The sequence below is a fragment of the Triticum urartu genome, chromosome 1 (genome assembly GCF_003073215.2).
Source record: "Triticum urartu cultivar G1812 chromosome 1, Tu2.1, whole genome shotgun sequence".
Taxonomy (NCBI): domain Eukaryota; kingdom Viridiplantae; phylum Streptophyta; class Magnoliopsida; order Poales; family Poaceae; genus Triticum; species Triticum urartu.
In genome coordinates this window covers 532,057,818-532,078,869 of record NC_053022.1, presented here as the reverse complement: position 1 = coordinate 532,078,869, position 21,052 = coordinate 532,057,818, and the positions used below count along the sequence as shown (strand labels likewise).

General features: G+C 47.8%; 3 protein-coding genes across 4 annotated transcripts; 1 reads left to right on the top strand and 2 right to left on the bottom strand.

Annotated features, from left to right (window-relative positions):
• Nucleotides 1–328: 328 nt before the first annotated feature.
• LOC125526573 (protein IQ-DOMAIN 31-like) lies at nucleotides 329–4,961 on the bottom strand. 2 transcript variants are annotated; one of them, XM_048691238.1, is made up of 7 exons: nucleotides 4,798–4,961; nucleotides 4,281–4,413; nucleotides 3,857–4,150; nucleotides 3,404–3,607; nucleotides 2,490–2,546; nucleotides 1,251–2,313; nucleotides 329–716 (listed from the first exon to the last, which is right to left on the bottom strand). In XM_048691238.1, the coding sequence occupies exons 2-7, from the start codon at nucleotides 4,368–4,370 to the stop codon at nucleotides 685–687; spliced, it is 1,740 nt and encodes a 579-aa protein (XP_048547195.1). In that variant the 5' UTR covers nucleotides 4,371–4,413; nucleotides 4,798–4,961; the 3' UTR covers nucleotides 329–684. The 2 variants fall into 2 exon arrangements, with proteins under 2 accessions (XP_048547195.1, XP_048547196.1); XM_048691239.1 differs by having other exon boundaries at nucleotides 3,857–4,147.
• Nucleotides 4,962–12,154: 7,193 nt separating this feature from the next.
• Nucleotides 12,155–16,317, bottom strand: LOC125526565 (protein PIGMENT DEFECTIVE 338, chloroplastic-like). Its single transcript, XM_048691232.1, has 8 exons — nucleotides 15,429–16,317; nucleotides 14,565–14,639; nucleotides 14,402–14,473; nucleotides 14,230–14,310; nucleotides 13,814–13,911; nucleotides 12,772–12,897; nucleotides 12,642–12,690; nucleotides 12,155–12,423 (listed from the first exon to the last, which is right to left on the bottom strand). Exons 1-8 carry the CDS (start codon nucleotides 16,212–16,214, stop codon nucleotides 12,211–12,213), a joined length of 1,500 nt encoding a protein of 499 aa, XP_048547189.1. The 5' UTR covers nucleotides 16,215–16,317; the 3' UTR covers nucleotides 12,155–12,210.
• A 199-nt stretch (nucleotides 16,318–16,516) lies between these two features.
• On the top strand, nucleotides 16,517–19,090 carry LOC125526552. The gene is made up of 2 exons (XM_048691226.1): nucleotides 16,517–16,747; nucleotides 18,681–19,090. The coding sequence occupies exons 1-2, from the start codon at nucleotides 16,625–16,627 to the stop codon at nucleotides 18,798–18,800; spliced, it is 243 nt and encodes an 80-aa protein (XP_048547183.1). The 5' UTR covers nucleotides 16,517–16,624; the 3' UTR covers nucleotides 18,801–19,090.
• The last annotated feature ends 1,962 nt before the right edge of the window (nucleotides 19,091–21,052 follow it).

Genomic DNA, 21,052 nt, shown 5'->3' with positions numbered 1-21,052 from the left:
CGGAGCGTTGGAGTTGCTCGAGCTAAACTGGGACATTTTACGGCGGTGATTTTTGCTTCACCTCGCCAGGGACATGTCTGAGAAAACACACAACATAATAGGGCTAAGCTGCAGAAAAAAAATGTTCAGGCTAACAAAGCTAGACACTCTGCTCTCCCTCAAAAAAGTTTGTTAACAGAAGATTTCACGGCTAATGACAGTGACAAGGAAATATTACTATGACAAGGAAATCATCACTGACAAGAAAATGCAGCTGGGAAAACAAGGGGATGGATAACCAAATTATGTCATGGATCACTCACTGTCAGCTAAGAAAACGCATCAAGGATAAACCAACCAAACAGCCCAAGTACTCGCTAACATCAGCATCTTGTCTGTCTCTTGATCTCACTTAACAACGCACGGTATCTCAAAGGCGAACCAAAACAAACTGGGGAACAAACTTCAGCTATACAAGACACAAGCCAAAGGCGGCACGACCGTCGCAAAACCCTATAAAAATAAGTCAAACTCAGGCACCAGGTAGGCAACACCACAACAAATTAAGCAGGTCCCCTTGATGTCGCGGCAGCAGACCAGAGAGAACATTTTTTACATCAGAAGCAAAACAATCAGAGGAGCAAGCTGCCGTCCACCCAAACGTCCGTCGCCACGCTACTCAAATGGAATGGAGGATCCACGTCTTCACCGTCTCCATTCAGCTTTCATCGGTCTCTCTGCACAGGATTTAGTGTTAGAACAAGGCGAGTTGAGCTCAAGTGGCAAATATGATACACAATCCAACTATCTGTAGCAAATACGCAGTGCCATTTAAATGCAGCACAAAAATAAATATGATTTGATGCTTATTCCTTTGAACCTAGACCCGATTCAGAAAATTGGCTCACATGCTTATTCATGGATCTTAGGGAACAGCTCAGTTCGTCAATCTGGTTATTTATAGTAGAGCTAAATAAAGATAATACAAGTCAATTATCTGATTACTTTTGTGGAACCAAATGAAAAGGATATATGACTTTCATATAGTTGAGGCATGGAACAGTTTTTCGCAATTTTTATAGCAAACAAAGATGGAATATGATCTATATAAGAATAATTTGGCTTCTACCAACAACCTAATTTTCAATTACAGAAGTTACTTTGAAGTAGGCAAAAGGATACTATGTGTACTGAAGATAAGAAAGTCTGACAAGGCATCAAACAGTCTTACTAGCGTAAACATGCGTATTCAATGATCCTCTACTACTTACCAGCTGCGTCTCTTGATGACAGCATAGACTTGTCAACTTTCGCTCCCTCTTTGGTACCAGGATGGATTGGCCTTTGTGTACGCGGCGAGTGCGAGTTCTGCTTACCATTGGCAGGGGAAGGAAGGGAATGGCGGCGTGTGTAGACAGTTTTTTCTGCTGAATCAGCGCTAAGTCTAGGTGATATCTGTCCCCGCAGCTTCGCCTTCGCAGATTTTGTTGCAGCCATGTAGCTGGGCACAGCAGGAGAGTTTTTGGACCCGTTCTCTGGATATTCTGGCTTCGTTGAGAACGAAGACCTCCTGTTGCCACCTTTAAGGCTTTCGGCGGAGAGAGGTTCTTCTCTGGATCTCTGCTCCGCATCATTCACCAAAGCATTTTCTTCATTGTCAATGTCTTGCAGAGGCATAACTTCAGCTGTTGTAGCAACAACAGTCGGCTCATTAAGTTTTTCTTCAGTTGTGACTGCATATGGAGTAACTTCCACCTCAGGTTTGAGATCAGGTACAAAGATATCCACCTTCGCATTTTCCAGAAGATCATCATGGTGAGGTTCTTGAATCTCAGGATAAACTGGAACTTCCTGTGCAGTACGTTGTGGTTTCTCAAATTGGATCTCTGGGTGGTCAGGGGTTTCAGTTGCAGGACTAGATACCTTTGAGGCTTCGGCCATGGAATTAGTTACCTTCCGAAGGCTACGCTTAACCTTCTCAAGTTCAGTTAATTGGCTATCAGGCACTGAATCAGCAGGAGTGCTAGTGAATTTCCTTGGGTTCCTTCTTGTTTTTTCAGTTTCCAACGGCATGTTTGTCGGAGGGGTGGGCTCAACTGACATTGCAGAACTCTTCCGAGCATTGCGTTTCAATTTCCCTGACTCTGTTTCCATAGCGTAACTGGCCCTCTTCGTCTGCGGTTTGGCATCAGCAATAGCATTTCTCTTTGTTTGGTAAACAGGTTTCCAGACACGGCTTATGGTCCATCTCTCTAACCAGTTGAAGGCTGAATTGGGATCCCTCTCGTCATACTGAAAGTGAAGAGCCTCTACCAGAATCGGTGAAGCCAGAAGCTACAACATATACAAAGAAAAAGGTTAATTTGCAGACAGACAGCAGAAGAGCTAGATGAGAGGATGGCATGTATTTGGTCAATGAACGAGCACAAAGGCCAGACAACAGGTCAGGATAATTTGTTTTGTATATCCATGGCCTGAAATAACTATATATAGAGTTTGAACATGTATACCTTACGGGCAAATGCGTTTGAAGCTAACTTCTCCCTCCATGCATCTGGTTTAGTACCCTGAGAAAAGGCAAGAATTATTTTTTTAGCGGAAAGGCAAGAATTGTGTGTTTACAAATTTGGTAAAGATACCAAATATAAGGTCATACATGCAAATATTTTCAGCTTTGATCAACATTACATACAAATTAAAATGAAAGCATTAAAAGATCCAAGAATCTGGCCACAATGCTCACAATTGGCATCGTAGTGTTATTGTTTGGTTGAACTGAACCAGAAGGGCAGGCATTTAAAAATATACAGAAACATCCATGTCAACTGAATAGCTTTATCCTAATGATCCTAATGTTCAATGTACACAGAATTATAGCTTTATCATCAATGCAATAGCAACAAAGAGAATTGTTTTTGTATTGATCCCGGCAACAACAAAAAAAGCATAACAAAGTCCTTAGTCCAGTTACAACTGAATAGTATGTAGGTTAAACACCAACCATATTGTCTTTACAAATCATCATCACTCAACTATCAAAGATATCCAATGTGAAAAAAAAATGAAATACAGAAACATTATTCCAATTGAACTACAATTATCCCATGAGCTGAATTTAACATTTGTATGCAAACAAGTTACAAAATCCTCATGACGCTTGAAGGAGAATCATGCCAATCTGTCAACTAAGTACAAAGTGGCCTTACATGGCTTTAACGGCCTTAACGAAAACTTATTATTTCTTGTTTTAGCTTAACCGTATCTCACATCTGGCATTCCTCGACATAACAAATACTAACAAAATCATGAGCATCCATATTCGATAAGATTATAAAGTTTGTACAGATAAAAAGGAACACTCATGTGCTCTCACGATGAACAATATATCAGGTATTGGATGAACTAGAATGAGCAAGGAATTTACCACAGACTTCTGCTCGGCAAGCTTCCAACTGAATTGAATTGCATCACTAGAGAGTCTGACATTTCTACCACGAACAATAGCTTGGAACTTCACAATCAACCATGTAGCACGGAGAGTTGAAGCAGCTTGCCTCCTTACAAGATGGCCACGAATCAGCGCCTGAAGTCGTATGATTCCTTTCAATGCACGGAAAGCCCGACGTGCCTGGACAAATGTGATGCTAAAATTAGCATGGTTGTAAAGCAAAACATACCAAATGGCTATGGCAAGAATTTCTTTTGTGGCAGCTTAATAAGATCATTAAGAGAGTGAAATGTGTATGGAGTAATCCAAATGAATAGGAACATTATTAAATCATGAATATTCAGAAAGGTGTGCACAATAATTTTTGCCCTTTTTCTGATCATTTTAAGATATACACACAAGGAATTTCAACACAAAGATAAGCATTACCAGGTAGCCTCGGAAGGCAGCTTGGGCCTTGACGGCTGCTTGTTCTTCCTTCAGCCGCTCCGGGTCATTGGACAGCACATCAGACCCGACAGTGCTCTGCTTATCCAAATCATGGTTCACTTCGTGCTGCACCACCGCTTCGCCTTGCGAGCTGGAATTCTCACCCTTCCCCACCTCCGGCACGGCGTCGTTGTTGCGCGGGGTGACGAGCACCGGCTCGGAGATCACCGGGGAGCTCTCCGAGAACCCGGGCTCCTTCCCAGCAGCAACATACCCTCTGTTGCTCCCGGTCTTCTACACATGGAAAACAACAAAAGCATCAGTTGCAATCAGCAGATCTCTGCTCTCCAGGTGCAATCACATAGCAGGCAATTCCGCGGAATCCTCGGAAAAATTCAATTTTCACCTCCAAGCACTAACATACCGATAAATCCTTGGCCTTGGCGGAGCCAGACCTGGAGGTCTTCTTCCCGAAGAGCACGGACTTGAGCCACTTGGCCGGGGACTTCCCCATCGTCGCCGCCTCCTAGCCCGCCGCCCGCCGGAGACTTCAGACCCTGCAGCCGAACCGCCGGACACGTCAGCGCGCAGATCTACACTGCAGCTAATTGTTACGCGGAGAAAAACCGCCAGAACCCGCAGCATCCACCCAAACCCCCCGAGATCATGAGCACTGCCGCAGTGAAAGCAACCACAGCAGCTAATTTCAAAAAAGAAAAAGAAAAAGGAAACCAGAAACGGATCAAACGAGGCACGGAGAAGAAAAGGGGGCGAGGAGATCCGCGGCACGGACAGTTCGCGGGGAGCTCCACCCCCGAATGCGGCGCCCGGAGCCTCGGACCCGGCCGGGAAAAACGCTCGAAGCAGTGCAGCAGAGCGGCAAGCGGCGCAGATCTAGGGGGCGGCAGGCGGATCTGGGGAGCGACGGCTGGGTCACTCACCGGAGGAGGAAGAGGAGGATGCGGCGGAACCCTAGCTCCCGCTCTCTGTCTGTCTGGCTCGGACGCCCTCCTACGCCTCCATTCCGGGGAGAGGAGGCTGCCTCTGGCTGGCTGGTAGTGTGGTAGCAGCAGCAGCAGCAAGGTGAGGTGACGGCGACAGCAAGGAAAGAAAAAGAAAAATGAAATGCGAGAGGAAAAGAAGGGAGTGTGAGCCAGTGAGTGAGCGAGTGAGAGTGAGAGTGAGCCAGTGAAGCGTGGGCCCCACCGCCCCAACAGCTTCTCCCATGACACGTGGGCTCCTGGGTGCGGCCCGCCTCGATGACCCGCGGGCCCGGGCTGGGTGGGCCTCGCGCCTGGCGTCGGCACGCCGGTGGGGGAGAGGAAGGAGCGTGCGTGCGTGCGGTGAGTTTTGAATCGCGCAGCGCGGTGAAAAAGAGGATGGGCGGCGCGGGGCCACCGGCCAGTGGGGTCGGGGTATCGCCCGCCGTGGTCCGTCGCCCTTTTCCGCGGAGGAAGGTGGCTGGCCTCGCCTTTTTTTCTCACCGGCTAGCTGTCAGCCCCGTCCCCGGCCCCGTCCCGCCTGACCGTGCTGCGCGACGGGAGTGGCGGTGGGCCACGCGTCAGTCAGTGCCGCGGCGTGGACCGTGCGGTGGGCGGAGTGGGGGGGGAGGGAGGGGAGTCGATCACGCGCGCGTCCGGGGGTGGGGCCCCGCGGCCATGTGCGGTGATTAACGCCTTAAACGGACATCATGATTGTGGATTAGGACGACGGTTCAGAGCAACTCCAACGAGGAGACCCAAATGGACATCCATTTTATCCACATTTTGTCCGTTTGTATCGCCCGTCTGCGTGTCCGCATCCGCTTTTTCGTTTGGGTCGACCGATAAAGACAGACGCATTTTTTGCATGTCTGCGTCGGCATTTAATCGAATACCTGATGGGCGAGCTCCCGCGCCACCTCGCCCCGCCCCATGCCCGCGAGCTCGCCTCCGCTGCCTCGTCCGCAAGCTCCGCCTCCTCGCACGTGAGCTCCCGGCCGCCGCTCGCCGCGCAAGCCCCACCCTCAGCCCCGGAGCTCACTCCGGCCTCGTGCCCGCATGCGCGTGCGGCTGGCCGCGACTAGCTAGCTAGCTAGCAGCCGGGCACGGCAGCACCAGCATGCATGCACGACCAGCGGCGGCTAGCTAGCTCGCACGCCCGCAGCGGGCAGCATTGGATGCATGCACGGCCAGCTGCACCCAGGTAGCGCACGCGCGCGGCAGCAACACCAGCACACACGCTCGCGGCCAGCTGCGGCTGCTTGTGGCTCGTCGTCGGTCGGAACTCAAGAGCGCAGGGGCGGCGGCGTGGGTGCGGCGAGTGCCGGCCAATCGCGGCGGGGCCGGGCACGGCCGGGGCGAGGCGAGTCGAGGATGGGCGCGGCCGAGCACGGCGAGGCGAGGCCACGACGAGTTGAGGACGGGCACGGGTGGGCGCGGCGAGGCGACGCTAGGCGCGACGAGACGCAGCAACGGGGCGCGGCTGGGAGCGGCGAGGCGAGGCCGGCGAGTTGACGCCGGGCACAGCAGGGCAAAGTTCGCGCGAGGCGGGGTCGACGAAGATGCCACGGGAGGAGGCCGGCGAGGCGCTCGCGGTGTGGCATGGATGAGGAGAGAGAAAAGGATGAGAGAGATGGGTGTGATGGGCGGGTGGTTGGATGACATGTGGGCCACGCGGCACATGCTGTGGGCAGAAGCGGACAAGGAGAGCAGAGAAAGCGGCCCCTTTGTGTCCGCCAACGACTCAAATGCAATTCAAATTTGAGACGAAAATGGGTCCGTGCGTATACAAAGCGGACGCAAAATGAAAATGAGTCTCTGCGTTGGGCAGTTTTTTTTTGTCCGCGCCGATCCAAACAGACACAGGCAGACGAAATGGGTTGCCTCCTTGGAGTTGCTCTTGGATGCCCTCAGGAATCTTTTTTCTTTGTTTTTGTTTTTGAGGGGGAGCCGACCATTGACCTCCATGGCCATGATAGCCAAATCCGCATGTGTTTTCAATCAAGTACAAAACCATGCATGTATCCGTGACTGGATTTTGTATTCCTCGTGAAATCATGAATGTGTTTGTTGCCGGTCATACTGAATGAATTGAAAAACACGAAGTTTGTACTCCCAAAAGAAACACACGAAATTTTGGCCTTTAGGCTTCCTATAGGAATGTGACCAAAGATAGTCAAGCAATTAGACAGCCTTTTTTCTATGCTAACGAATCTTGCACTGGTGAAATGCGTAATTGCGTGGAACATGTCTTTCAGATGGAGATTTTTTTGGGGGGTGAAAGTGGGGGTAGGCATTTAGAATGTGCTTGTTGAAAGCATAAATTTTCTTCAAGATACTTCTTGCCTTTGGCTCACTTTGGATTAATTCATTCCACCTATAACGCCAAAACTTTCAAGCCTTACCACACACCTACCCCTTATTTATTTGCAAAACAGCAAAACCCTTCAGCATATTTTCTTTGACCTGACAAATAAATGACATATCACCTTGTTTTGCTAGATCTTTGACATCACCAACCCTTGACAAATGCCTTCTTGGACCCTTTCTCCCACTCTGAAACGTCAATGTAATTTTTGTCTTAATCATGTGTCGATTAACCTCAACTGCTTGTACATAGTTGATTGTGTTGATATCTTTGTTGTGTGATTTCCAAGTTCAACAATGACAATGACAACTGGTTCCTCATCAATGGCTCGAGCATCCTCCACTAAGGACACTTACACACTCCATGAAGAAAATGATGATGGGATGATATTGAGCAATAGGGTACCTAATGAGATCAAACATTTTGCTTGGCTTCTCTTTCAGAGAATGGCTAATATTATCATCAGTGTGTTTGTCGCAGGTAATAGGATTTTGAACTCACTGGCTCACTGCAGTGCCACAAATATATGACGGATCTTTTGAATGAGCGAACTGAAAAACGGGGTGGCCGTTTTGGCTCTGGGGTGCAAATGCTCCCAGATGAACAATAAATTCAGAACAAATACTTAGATTTTAAAATTATGATTTTTTTTTGTAGATGTTATTGGTAGTAGAACAAGCACGCTTGAAAATTTTCATGCAAAAGGGGATAGTTGTGCTTCGTTGGTGAAAAAGAAACAAAATTAAGTTTAACATTGAAGGTAACATTTGGGGTTCAACTTTTTTTTTTTGCATAGGTCAAAATGCTTAAGCATAGAATTTGGGTGGGCGAAGTAGGGACAGAGGGGGATCGATTACGCGGGCGTCGGGTGGTGGGCCCCGCGGCATGTGCGGTGATTAACGCCTTAAATGGATATCATGATTGTGGATTAAGGACGACGGTTTAGAAGCCCCGGGGAATCTTTTTCTTTGTTTTCTCGCGGAGAATCGACCATGGACCTCCATGGCCATGATGGCAAAATCCTGATGTGTTTTGGTTTCTGTTTTTATATAGTATAATAGAAAGAATGCATATCATTTCATGTGTGTACCATGTCCGTACGAGCGAGGTGTGCTGATACGAGGTTCCGTGACTGGGTTTTGTATTCCTTGTGAACACTATCATGAATGTATTTGTTGGAGGTCATAGGGTTTTGAACTCCGTTTCAGTCACGGTGCCACAAAATATCCAACATTTGTTTGGAATGAATGAACTGAAAAACACAAACTTTTGCATTAATCATGTGAAACTGGGTTGGAATTTAACCTTTGAAATCACATAACTTCAGTTTGCTTCTGCATCATTGATTGTGTCGATAACTTTGTTGTGTGATTTATCAATGCAACAATGACAATGATGACTGGTTCCTCGTCAACGGCTTGATCATTCTACACTAAGGCCACCTACACACCACATGAAGACGATGATGGAATGATATTGGGTAATAGGTTACCTAACAAGGTCAAACATTTTGGTCGGCTGCTCTTTCAGAGCATGATTAACTCCAGAAGGCCAACAACCTTCAATGCTACCATTAGCATATGTCGAGTTGTGTTCAACCTATCCCAGTTGCATATGTCGAGTTGTGTTCTCCCCGCTTAGTCCCGGCCTCAGCGGTGCGTCTAGCATCGTCACAGAGCGTGTTGAAATGTGTCTCCAATGGGCCTTGTGGGATTCGATCGGTACTAGTTTCCGGTGGTTCTGCTTGGATCCTTATTCGTTTGTTTGTGTTCGTGTGTTTACAAGTTAGATCCTTGTGATTTACGTTTGCTCGAAATCGACGACGGTTGCTGTTCTGGTGCACTGGCCTTATGGGGCCTTAGCGGCATTCTCTGATTGTTTATGACAATGTTTGTCCGGCTCTGACGAGAGAGGGCCGATGACAGCGGCGCGCATTCAGCTCGCTGCAGTGTTCGCATCCGTTGATATGTTGTCTAGGATGTGGGTGTGTTCTTCATTACCGATGTTCTTTATACTGCCATATGACGTTTTTGGAGATGAAATACAAAGAAGAAACGCTAATACAAGCTTGTGGAGCGAGAGGGAGGTGTGAAGTAAGTGAGGTGGCCGGAGGAAGCAATAACGTGGGTACCCCGTACTTGATTAACAAACCAGTTTAGGATCATGACTGGCAAATCCAAGTGCGACAGCGAAGGAATCAGGAGCCGTTGAGATGGAGGAAAGGAAGATCACGTGCGAACAACGTACGTACGTCGTTCCGGCCGGGCCGATCGATCGATCGATCGCGGGGCTGGGCTAGCGTGCAACGCCGACCGGGACGCTAATTAGTCAGGGCACGTTTGGATCCTCTAATCGTCACGACGCTACCAGGCGCGCATCCATGCGTGACTGATGGATCGATATTGATTAGCCAGCCAGCTCTTTCGTCGGCGGCCAGGTGGAAACGACGCGCGCGAGTCGTTTTACGGCGAGGTGAGGCACGCCGGCAGGCAACGTTACGGGCCCGGCCAAATGGCTCTCGGATTTGGACCTTTGATGTAACGGCGCTTGACCGTGAGCTCAGTGGTTGGTGTACACGGTCTCAGGGCCACCCCATGGTACGTCGGTGTCACGTAGATATTCGAGCGGTATGGCGAGCACATGAGCAGCGACGCGACGGCGTGCTGCTCGGCGGAGCGCCCCGGCCGGCGACGCGTGCATATGCATGGCCCCAGCTAGCACGGCGGGGGTACGCACGGGCGCGTGGCTGTGTCCGTGACCGTGTTGTCCATGGCGGCGCACGAACGGAATTAGTACATACTCCCTCCGTAAACTAATATAAAAACGTTTAGAATACTATAAAATAGTGATCTAAACGCTTTTATATTATTTTACAGAGCGAATGCTATATATGGACGATCCATAGGGCCGACCGGTCTGGTTCAGTTAACCCTCCGGCAGTCGGGTTCGGTGGTTACGTGGTGGAAATCAATTCCACGTGTGCACGTACGATCGATGCATACTCCAGCACTGGAACCTACCGCATGCTATATAGCCAGGGAGATTGAGCTGTGAGTAAGGGAAGGGAGGCATCGATGAAATGCCTTACCAGGAGTACCCGCCTCCTCGGTGAACTGCCTGCTTCCGTATCAAGAAAGAAAACAAGACGCATCAACCACTCGTGTGGAAAAACTGAAAAAGAGAGTCAATGCTAGTAAAAGGAGAACCCATCATCCAGGTTGAAAGGAAAAGAGGAAAAGAGGAGTCCGGCCGGCCGGTTCCATCCTCTATTTTTCTTGTTTTACACGAGGAGGGGGACGGAGCAGCTCGTTCACCATTCACCAAATCAAAAACTGTACCTTGTGTCCCCCCCATACCCAAGTACTCATATATGCTGTTGGAACCAAGGATCGACGAACAATCACAAGAACAAGAGTATACAAATTTTGCTGGGTGACGAACACCAACGGCGACGGACGCCCGCCCCAGCGACGAACGCCGGGGCCTTTTTCTTCTTCTGTATTCACTTGTCTCAAGGAACAAGACGATTGCATGGGCTTATATAGCCCAGCGCACACATCGCCTAAACCAACGACCCAGCCATGCCTTCAGCGCACGCACGCAGGACCTCTCACCACTTCTACACGATCCATACTCATGCACTACGAGATACACGCGCAGCAACGCGTATGATCCGCAAGTGGCGGTCCAGCAGTATGACCACGGACTGGCTTCATACATGCAGCTCCTCGCCGGACTCCTAATGACTCGCATTAGCAACAACTAATCTATCCAACTGACATCACCCAACACACTCACATTGGTGACCGTGGACACACACGCATCACGGTTTATTTCCTAACATATGCGTACCACCCTGATCGCCCAATTAATCGTGGTAAATTGCTCGATCGGTACGTGCCACCACAGTTTAACGGTGCCCGTCTTCAATCTCCCAACAGGGCACGTACGTACGTGCATCATATACTGTGCAGTAGTAGTTTTTTCTCGGTGAGTACTGTATACTACCAGTATCAGTAAACCGCTAAGAAAGGTGAAATACGTACAAGTCAATCGAGAGCCATAGCTGCAGGCGATGAGTACTGTATAAGAGTAGTATTAGCTAACCACTAGGAAAGGTGAAACACGTACAGATCAGTCCAGAGCTATAGGCTACAGCTAGCTGATTATGAGTACGCAAGGGCGCAAGAGTGAGGACGATTGCGATGTACTCCCTGCGTCCCATAATGTTTCCTGACGCTACTAATGCTCCCTCTGTAAACATATATAAGAGCTTTTGGATCACTAAAATATAGAGGGAGTATTTTCTAGCGTCACGCTTGCTACAGTAATTTCCTCGCTCACGGCTGCTACCTTAATCCACTTTCATACTCGTCCATATAGCATGATCAATGAAGGTCGGTGGTGTATCTCACCATCTCAGGGACGAGGAGCACGCCCTTGGCATTTCCCCCATAAACTAATCAGTAGGTACGCAGATGGAGCTTTGTTGAGAAGCCTGAACTGAACCGAACCGAAGTGTCTGCGACGTGACACCTGAGGAATCTCAGTGGCCGGCGATGATAGAATAGATAGGCCCAACAAGAACAAACTTTTTTAGCCTCGGGTTAGGATCTCGCTTTCGTCTCTTACAGATCGATCGTCTGTTGACACGATGGGTCGGCTGCTATATAGGCTTTGGGTTGTTGCACGCACCGGCAGGTTATTCCAAGGTTGTCAGTCGGCCACTGTGCGACGTTCTCCCTCACTGTTGTGATCAATAGACACGACGATGACCAGGCTTGGAACACACGGCGACGAGAAGGTGAGCAGTGCGCGTCAGAGCAACCAAGGCACGCCAAACAGCGACCTGCGATCGTGAGATCGATCGGGGATTCAGGGCGCCGCGTGCCGCGTGCCGCTCACCGACACCTTTGAGCTCATCTTGCGAAGCACTCATCAATACCGTGAGGCTGACCAGCACTGGACTGAACAAAATTTGTGCAGAAGCAATCGGTATTCCTGCGTTACAATCCCGATGATTCGGTGACACTGGGGTTACAGTCTGCTCTGTCGGACTTGATGAACTTCAGCCACTTCCAGTTGGCGTACGACTCCGCTTCGTCCTCGAACGGGACGGTATCGTCGTAGCCGTCGTCGGGCCCCTCGCCAGACCGAGGCGTCGCCGGCATTTGCTCCCGGTATCTTCGCGCCATCTCTTCAGCCTCGGCGAACACCTTCTGCGGAAACCAGAGGAAATGAAAAATGTGACTACCTTCACCATTGGCAGCTTGACACATATACTCCCTCCGTCTGGAAATACTTGTCATCAAAATGGATGAAAAATGGATGTATCTAGAACTAAAATACATCTAGATACATCAATTTCAATGACAAGTATTTTCGGACGGAGGGAGTAGTATGTAAAACTGAAGAGCCAAAGAGGCGGTGCTCTTACCTCTTTGTTGGAGAGAAACAGTCCAGGCTCGCTCTCAAGGTCCCTAATACTGCACACAGCCGAAACACGTGAGCTCTCGGTGCTGCACATACATGGTTTTTAGTTTTTGCGAGTTTTTCTTTCGGCATACCTAAGAGCAATTCTGTCTGGCGTCGTCGACTTGATCACAAGCGCTTTCACTCTCTCGCCCACGCTGAGCGCGTCACTGACGGATCTCAGCTGACCGTGTGTTATCTTTGAGTCATGCAGCAAACCACTGCAGAAGCATCACAAGCTGTAAATTAAACATCTGAAATCTTCCCACCTATACATTGTTCACAAGCTTGCCAAGTGAACAGAGTGATGTCCATAATACTCCGCACTACCTACATTCCGAATTATAAGATGTTTTCGATATTTCAATATGGACTACATATACGGACTGAAACGAGTGAACAAACACACTAAAACACATCGATATACATCCAATTCAGAAAAAAAGTAAGAACATCTTGGAACAGAGGGAATACCTTTTGAAAGGAAAGATGCATACTCCAAATGCTTGAAGTTATATGATCTATTATAAATGGAAGTGAAGCATGGCATGTAAATACTTGAAAGTACATATTCCAAAGGCAAGCCCTTTGCTAGAGCACATGGCAATCGCTCATAATCTAAGCCAGGAGATTGATAAAAGAAGAGAGACTCACTATCTGGCGAATTATCAGAATTTCCAATGGAACTCATCAGTGTGAAGGCTAGTCAGTGAATCCCATGTTTCACTAAAATTAACAATAACTCTTTTGTTCAGGTAATCCAGTTAAGAATGTCAAAAGGAGCAAGATTGACAATTATATTTGTATAATCTAGTCAAGACTTAACATCATCAATGTTGCCAAAGCTTTTAAAATATTGTGGTAACAGCCACCTTCTAAATTATTTGGTAAACATATTCTTTGTTTGTCATAAAATAGGAGTAAGCCATACTAAAACATATGCACAACTATAAGAGAATATGGCCAAAAAGAAACTTATCAGCAGCTACTAATGAAATGATGGAACTGGAAGGTATGCTCCTTCAACTTTCAAGTGTAAAATGAACTTTGGCAGAAAAGAAGAAATGCAATATTTAGTATGTACTCCCTCTGTTCCAAAATAAGTGTTGTGGTTTCAGTTCAGTTTAGTGATATTACCTTCTGTTAGTCTCCCCAATCCTAATTTGTGCACCATATGGGAACAACTTGCGGACTGTCCCTTCCAAGAGAGCCCCTTCTTTAAGGTATAACATTGCCTAAAAGAAGTACCGAAAATCAAAATTATTCAGAAGAACTCAAGGGTGCTCATTGTTCTCTTATACAAGTCAAAATCTGATCAACGTGCTGTACTATTCAATTGATATAGATACTTCAGGTGTATTTATCACAAGTTGTAGACTGCAGCAAAAGCTATTTAAATAAACATTTCTTGCATAAGTTTGTGTCTTTAGCCAATTCAATAAGTTGATGGACCAAGATGATCTACTATGAAGAGCCACAGTAAAAACACATGAATGGTGCAGGTAAGGACAACAGACTGAACAGAGGCCCATATAAACATGCAGTTAACTTACCCAAGCCTCCTTTTCACTAATTATTAATTCGTTAGTCCTTTCGTCAATCTTTGTAATACAGACATGTATCTGTCGACCAACCTGTGCAGAAGAAACAATATAATTCACAAGTTACAGCGACTTTATTGACAATAACTTGACAAAATTAGATAAAAGGGATCATGCGTCTTACATTGTTCTTTAGATCTGTAAAATTTCTTGGTCTAGTCATCATCTGAGGCTTAGGTAGGAAGGCCCGGAGCCCCTAAATGATGGAATAATGGATGTGAGTTTTAGCTACAAATTTTGAAAAGTGGACTGTAATGTAATCCATTGAAGTTATGAGTAACTCGTACCTCAATTCTTGACAACAAGCCTCCAGCATTCCACTCAGAAATTTTAACCTTGATAGGTACATTTAGCTGCTTTATCTGGACATCAGTATGTACAGAAATTGTCATATATAAAACATTCAGAATAAAAATAATAGCTATTGAACTCAGAACTTCATAGGTCACAGTCATGTCCAATCATCCATTGTCATCGAGAAAATATGACCAAAACAAGGGTTTTCCATCCTACAAATTTTTCCATTGCACTACTCTGCATCCAAGATGTGAAACATCAATTTTACGATACAATAGGCTGAACGACGGATGCATGTACGTTGTTATTAGTTGGAAGATTACAAGGTCTCATGATCATATGATGTAATACCAACCATTTCTTCATGTACTTGAGCATGAAATCACTCTATGTTCTTAACAAAAACATGAGATGCTCTATTTTGGGCTGCAAATGATTTTGACTCATGCCATGCTACGAACCTTGAAGACAAAATTGTGTATTAACCCAGGAGCAAGCTGTGATTGTACATAATTGCCTATTAACCCACAAGCAAGATATATATCACACTGCTTTAATAGCTCGAGGTTTTAGATAGGCCGGCCAGTATATGAAAAATCTACTTGGTACAAGCAAGACGGCGGCCATGACTCGGGGGTTGCAGATCTATTCCTGATACTAATAATACACACTACATTAGTAGTGGTGTTTGAAGTATCTGTACTGCATTATGTTCAAACAAACTATATCTGTATCTGGTACTGAACTACTGACAGTGCACATCAAAACATACATTGAACGATCAAATCATGGCTAATTCTAGACCAGTTCATCAAATTCCAAGAACAACAATAGAGAGGAGAGTCATAGAGGACCTGCCTCACTCTGTGCCACGCGACGCGCCGGAACAGCCTTCGCGAAGACAGCAGCGGCCGCCCACCAAGTGTTCGGCCGAGGACCTCGGCGAACACCACCGTGCCAACGCCCACCACCGGCGCACATTTCTCCTTCCCGGTCCTCCCAACCCTCGCGCCCACTCCGCCGGCCGCGACGCCGACCCTGCCTTCCGCGGCGAACTCCCTCGCGCCGCCCGACGCGACGTCGCACGCCAGGTAAGCGAACTCCTCCGAGGACGCAGGCGCCGCCTCCTTGGTCAGCATCAGCGCCGGCTCGCCTCCGGCGCCGACGTCGACGTCGATTGCCCGCGCGTCGCCCCCGACGACGACGCCCACGACCAGGTCCCCGGGCTTGGGGTTGTAGTAGATGACCCCGCGCCCGGCCGACACGGCCCCGTCCTCCGAGGCGTGCTTCCTGGCGGCGGAGGCGTCGGCGCCCTTGACCTGGAAGAAGTTGAGGTAGGGCGCGAGCGCCTCGGCCGTGGACGGCGCCGGGGCGACCTCCGGCTCGGGCTCGTCCTCCTCCGGCGCGGAGGGGGACGGGAACGGCTTGTCGAGCAGGTGGAGCTCCTCGCCTCCTCCCCCTCCACCCCCGCCCTCGACCACATCGGAGGAGGCGGGTAGGGAGCGGAGCGGCGTGGGAGCTCGCGCGCTGAGGAGGACGGGGATGCGGAGGCTCGCGGCAGGGGCTCTGCGCTTGGCTCGGCGGGTCCGCGCGGAGACCGACGCGGCGGGGAGGAGGGAGAGGAGCGAGGGCGGCGGCATGGCGAGGCGAGGCGAGCTCGCGGGGAGCGAGCGAGCGAGCGGCGTGGCGGTCAGCGGCTGTGATGCTCCAGCGCTATCTCCTCGCGGGGATAATTTTTCGGAAATTTCTCTTCGCCTCTTCGGCAACGCCCTCCTTGGCTCGCGCTATTCTGGTGCACAAGTCGGCCCGGCCCATCAGCGAAGACGTAGACCATGACCAGCCCAGGTTTCCGTCCCCCGTTGCGGCGAGCGTGGCCCAGTAATGTCTAGCACCACTGACATGCGGGACCCGGTGTCAGGCCTAGGTCGAGCCGTCTGACCGACGCGAGCACCGAATCGTCCGTCGCAGTCGGCGCAAGCAAGGAAGCCAGAGAGCGGCGGAAGGAAGGAAGGGGAACGAAGGAGCGCAAGCAAGGAGGAGGAGGAGGAGGATGGGGTTCATGCTGCGGGTGAGGCTGGCCTCCTTCTTCGCGGGCGCGGCGGCCGCGGCGGCGGGCGGCGGCTACTTCCTCTACAAGGACTACAAGCTCGCCCACGACTCCACGGCCCTCCAGGTACGGGCCGCGCCCCTTCCCGCCTCAGATCTCGGTCCCTGCACTGCCCCAAACGCATCTGCCCGCGGCTCTGCGCCCCGCGTCTAGGAAGTAGAACGGGGGAATGGGAAGCCCCCCCCTCCTCGTTGCGTCGTCTGTGAAGGATGGATCGCAGTGCTGATTTGATTTCCTGACGCGGGTCGAGGAAACCACTTGTTTGTAGATCATGTATTCATGTTGCTGTTGGCATCATTGGTCTGCCCTGAAAATTCCCCCCAGCATCGGACTTGGATAGGCACCAGGAGAACGTATCCAGTGATAGACATCCATGTCGTTTGCTGATTATATACTTGGGGATGCCTGTAGTGCCACATTTCATTCGATTATTACAACTTGTGCTCTGTCTGTCTGCCTACAAATCACCATGCCTAGTTTCTGCAAGCCGTGCTCGGGTAACCAGAAATGTCGTTTTGAGTTTGGACCTCTATGGCTGACAGTTCCAGTTCCACTTCGTGTGATGTAGTGTCTTTGGCTTACCAAGCTAATGGTCTGTTTGGCAGTTCAGTGGTTTGTAGCTTGCTCTGATCTCAGGGGTAAATCGTAGTTTAAGGTATCCCCTAGCCTTGCTGAACTTTTAGACTAAGTTATCACTTCTATCTCTGTTTAAACCTTTGTTCTGGTGAGACTTTGAGTCCAAAGTGACCATGTAAATATTTGTAACTAGTATAGTTAAATTTATTGACCGTAGGAGCCTCTCCTGCTGTCTGGTTGCTCAAAAAAAAAGGAGGGGTACAATGATTTGAATAGGATCCGAGGTATAATGTTACGTCGACGCATGGTCGTCATACTTTGTTCATAGTTTCAGGCAAGCAATTGGACATGGGACTGCCTAGGAGAGAGTCAATATCTTTTGGTGTACTTCTGAAGTTCTCTAGTCATGTGTTGTCTTGTCTAAATGCATGTGACTAGTTTGCTGCAACTTGACCTCTGGATGGTGGATTGATGGATATGTACTGTTCTATAATTATCTCATACCACACACTGAAATGCCTATTTGATTGGTAAGTGAAAACATTGTTTTCTGCAGTCCCTTAGCACATTACAAGACGATCATGTCTTGACAATGTAGAATGGACGCGAACATGAATTTGGAAATGCATCTAGTGTTAACAGCATGGCATTTATTATTGTTGAATTTTACTCGATCCTCTGTTGTGGTTTGGCATTCGTTGATGCAGCATATCTCAGGAGCGTTTCAGTTTCATAGACTCAACCAATCTTGCAAGTTCCAACATATATTTGCTCAAACATAGATGTTTTTTTTTCAGAGTAAACTCAAGTATAGACCATATATTATTATTTTGAACATTACATATATGATATATCACAACTCTTGAAGCTGGCCTGTTCCTCTCATCAACAAGAATGTTGGTGGTTTTGCCTACCTTCCGGTATGAAATTGTGGTGACTTCATCAGAATGATGGAACACTAGATATCCTGACAATGAAATATGAGAAGAACACTAGGATAATTCACCATATTTGATTTACCATGGTCATTCGTTATGCACTGGTGGGATTGTTCAGTAGTTCATGTAAATAGGTAGAATTTCATAGATGAAAGGCTCAAATTTGTCCAGGTAGATGCGATAAAGACACGTGTTTGTATAGTTTTCCCAAGAAATTGTTTGAAATGTGGGATGGGCTTTGTAACCTTAGTTGAGGATGTTTTTTTCCCGAGGTAAAGCTTAGCTGTGAATGTTTTTCATAAGTAAAGTTGCCTTTTACATGTCATTGGCTTTAAGAAATGCAATCATTGTCTGGGCTTTAAGATTGAGGTTTCTATACATGTGGTGTTTGTTAACCATGCTCCCTCTGCATTTCCACTATACACCTGCATGATTCTCGTTGGGTTGAAGATAAGCATCTGATCTTTAAATCACAACTTTTGCAGGTGAAAGGTCTGCACGACCACTTGGACGCCCGTTACAAGGCTCTCGACAAGCGGCTTGCAGCTCTGGAAGCCCAGAAAAGCGCCGACTCCTCTCCGTCTGTGGACGCGCCATCGGGCTAGTCGTCCGCCTGTCCATCACGAGGCTTGACAAGTGGATGATTCTAAGTCTGTTTACTTTTAACATGCGCGCGCTATCTGCTTCTCCTTTGAAGGCAAGGGGCCTGTGACTGACAGCGAAATAATATAGCGAACGGTTTTTGTTTTGTTGTGTGGGCAAGAAGAATCTTGTGTTTTGTTGCATGATGATGGGGGATACATCAGATCTTTGCAGCCAATTTCGCACTTGCTGTCGCTTATCCCGGGGATTCAACCCGAACCCTTTATCAACGCCCCTCGATTTCTCGGCTGTTCGTTTTCACTAGCAATTTAGATGGTTTATGTTGCCTGGCTTTTTCGCACTTTTGATAGTCTTCGCTGATGAAGAGAAAAATAGTGTTGTTGGCTGATCCATGCTTGCACGTTTTATGGAGAAGAAAAGAAAAGTCCAGCTGATAAGCGTTGGTGGTATCTGCAAAGTGATCCGATCCAGCTCAACATCACCTTGTCCATTCGCCACGGCGACCTGCGTTGTGTTGCGTGTGGCCATGCCTCTTTGCCGACCTCTGTTGCCACTTGCCTAATTCCCCTTTATAATTTCTGTCAAATTGCTGCTTATTGGCTAGGAATGGTTCAGACCTGTGATTGATGATAATCAGAGCAAGTAATCGGGAGGAGCAGTTTGATTATTGGCATTAGGCAAGGGCTGCTTTTATCGAGATCTTGGACTGTTGTAATTAATCAATCATATCAAGGTCGAACTTAACTATAGCCATTATCGGCTATCATTATTGGGCTCCCACCATCTGCAGGCACAGAAGAAGATGATCATTAACTGGCTGAAGCATTGTTTCCACCACTATTTTTTCCATGTATGAGAATGCAAGCTAATAGTCAGCGCAACAGCATAGTATATACTCCCTCCGTTCCTAAATATTTGTCTTTTTAGACATTTCAACAAGTGACTACATACAGAGCAAAATGGGTGAATCTACACTCTAAAATATGTCTACATACATCCGTATGTAGTAGTCAACCATGCCAAGAGGCCGGGTTAGTCGTCCCCTGAATAGGAAAATAAACATGCGTTGCGCACTCGCTTCCTGCACGATTTCATCCTCTACCGAAGTCCGGGTACATGTAGTAGTAGTATTTTGCTTCGAGTTCAATCATGTTGGAGGGATGCTCGGTCGCCGAATCATTGAGGATCTCTTTGTGTTTCTTTTCCCTGGAACTCATTGGAAATTACAACTAATTCACACGATTGGGCCAAATCCAGCACACCGCTGCTGTACAATGATGTGCTTAGGCAGTTAGGTCAGTTAAGGCTGATTGAGGTGGATTATGACAATCCAGTTCTTCCAATCAGTTCTTTGTCAATTGTTCTCTTTGGCTAACTAGATAATTGGTTTCACGACTGTTTTTTCATAACAGATTATTATAAATTAAGTTTAGTATAGTATGCTGCAGCTCAACAACTGCAAACAGAGCCTAATGCATTTCCCGTCGAATCATTTTTTTCGATCAAAGGGAGCCCTCCGGGAGGCTCCATTTCATAAAAACAAAACCACGACAACCATACAAAACATCTCGACTAAAACCAGGTTCTGAAAGCCACCGAGGCAAGGGAAAGGAAACGACAACATCAACCATCCCGTCAATGTCGTGTGGGTCTTCCGTGTACTCTGTTTTTCTTTAAATTATGCCGCAGTTCTGCTTCGCACGAAACGTGGGAATGAAGATATATTTGATGACAAATATTTCAGGAATATATACAGCAACAAAGTACGCCTTCCTGAATGAAATGCACATGTTCTAAAAAAAAAGAATGAAATGCACATGGCGGCAAAAGGAAAATGCTGAAAATACTCGAAACCAGCTCGTAGAAGAAAAGAAAAACATGTCGTTGTTTGATTTTTTTTCGAGTTGAAGATGTTGTTATTAAGATACCCTTAAAAAATAGAGAATATTTTTTTTAAAAAAGAGATGGGATAATGATACGGTTAGGAGCAAGGCAAAGCTGTTAAGAAAGAGACGACGGGCGACGAGCCGAACGGGTCGCCGGTACTCCTCGCTGGCTCGCTGTCTTAACCATCCATCCATCATCGCCGCCGACGATGCGGCAGTCAATTGCCCCACGAACTCTTCCGCCACAGATACGGCTGTCGTCGGGGCGCCCCGCTTCAAAACCCAGATGACCCCGCAGACAAGTCACGACGAGAACCGGCGGACGGCAATGGCGTCCTCCTCCTCCTCCCCGGCGGCTCCGTTGCTCC

Bases quoted from the DNA above. Each gene is read 5' to 3' on its own strand.
- LOC125526573 (XM_048691238.1), bottom strand. From the start codon at position 4,370: ATGGGGAAGTCCCCGGCCAAGTGGCTCAAGTCCGTGCTCTTCGGGAAG. The intron at 2,314-2,489 runs GTATACATGTTC...TATATGTTGTAG, and splicing joins CAAACGCATTTGCCCGTAAG to CTTCTGGCTTCACCGATTCT. The intron at 717-1,250 runs GTAAGTAGTAGA...AATCCTGTGCAG, and splicing joins GTCATCAAGAGACGCAGCTG to AGAGACCGATGAAAGCTGAA.
- LOC125526565 (XM_048691232.1), bottom strand. From the start codon at position 16,214: ATGCCGCCGCCCTCGCTCCTCTCCCTCCTCCCCGCCGCGTCGGTCTCC. The intron at 14,474-14,564 runs GTACGAGTTACT...TCCATCATTTAG, and splicing joins GCTTGTTGTCAAGAATTGAG to GGGCTCCGGGCCTTCCTACC. The intron at 12,424-12,641 runs GTAAGAGCACCG...TGGTTTCCGCAG, and splicing joins TGTTTCTCTCCAACAAAGAG to AAGGTGTTCGCCGAGGCTGA.
- LOC125526552 (XM_048691226.1), top strand. From the start codon at position 16,625: ATGGGGTTCATGCTGCGGGTGAGGCTGGCCTCCTTCTTCGCGGGCGCG. The intron at 16,748-18,680 runs GTACGGGCCGCG...CAACTTTTGCAG, and splicing joins ACGACTCCACGGCCCTCCAG to GTGAAAGGTCTGCACGACCA.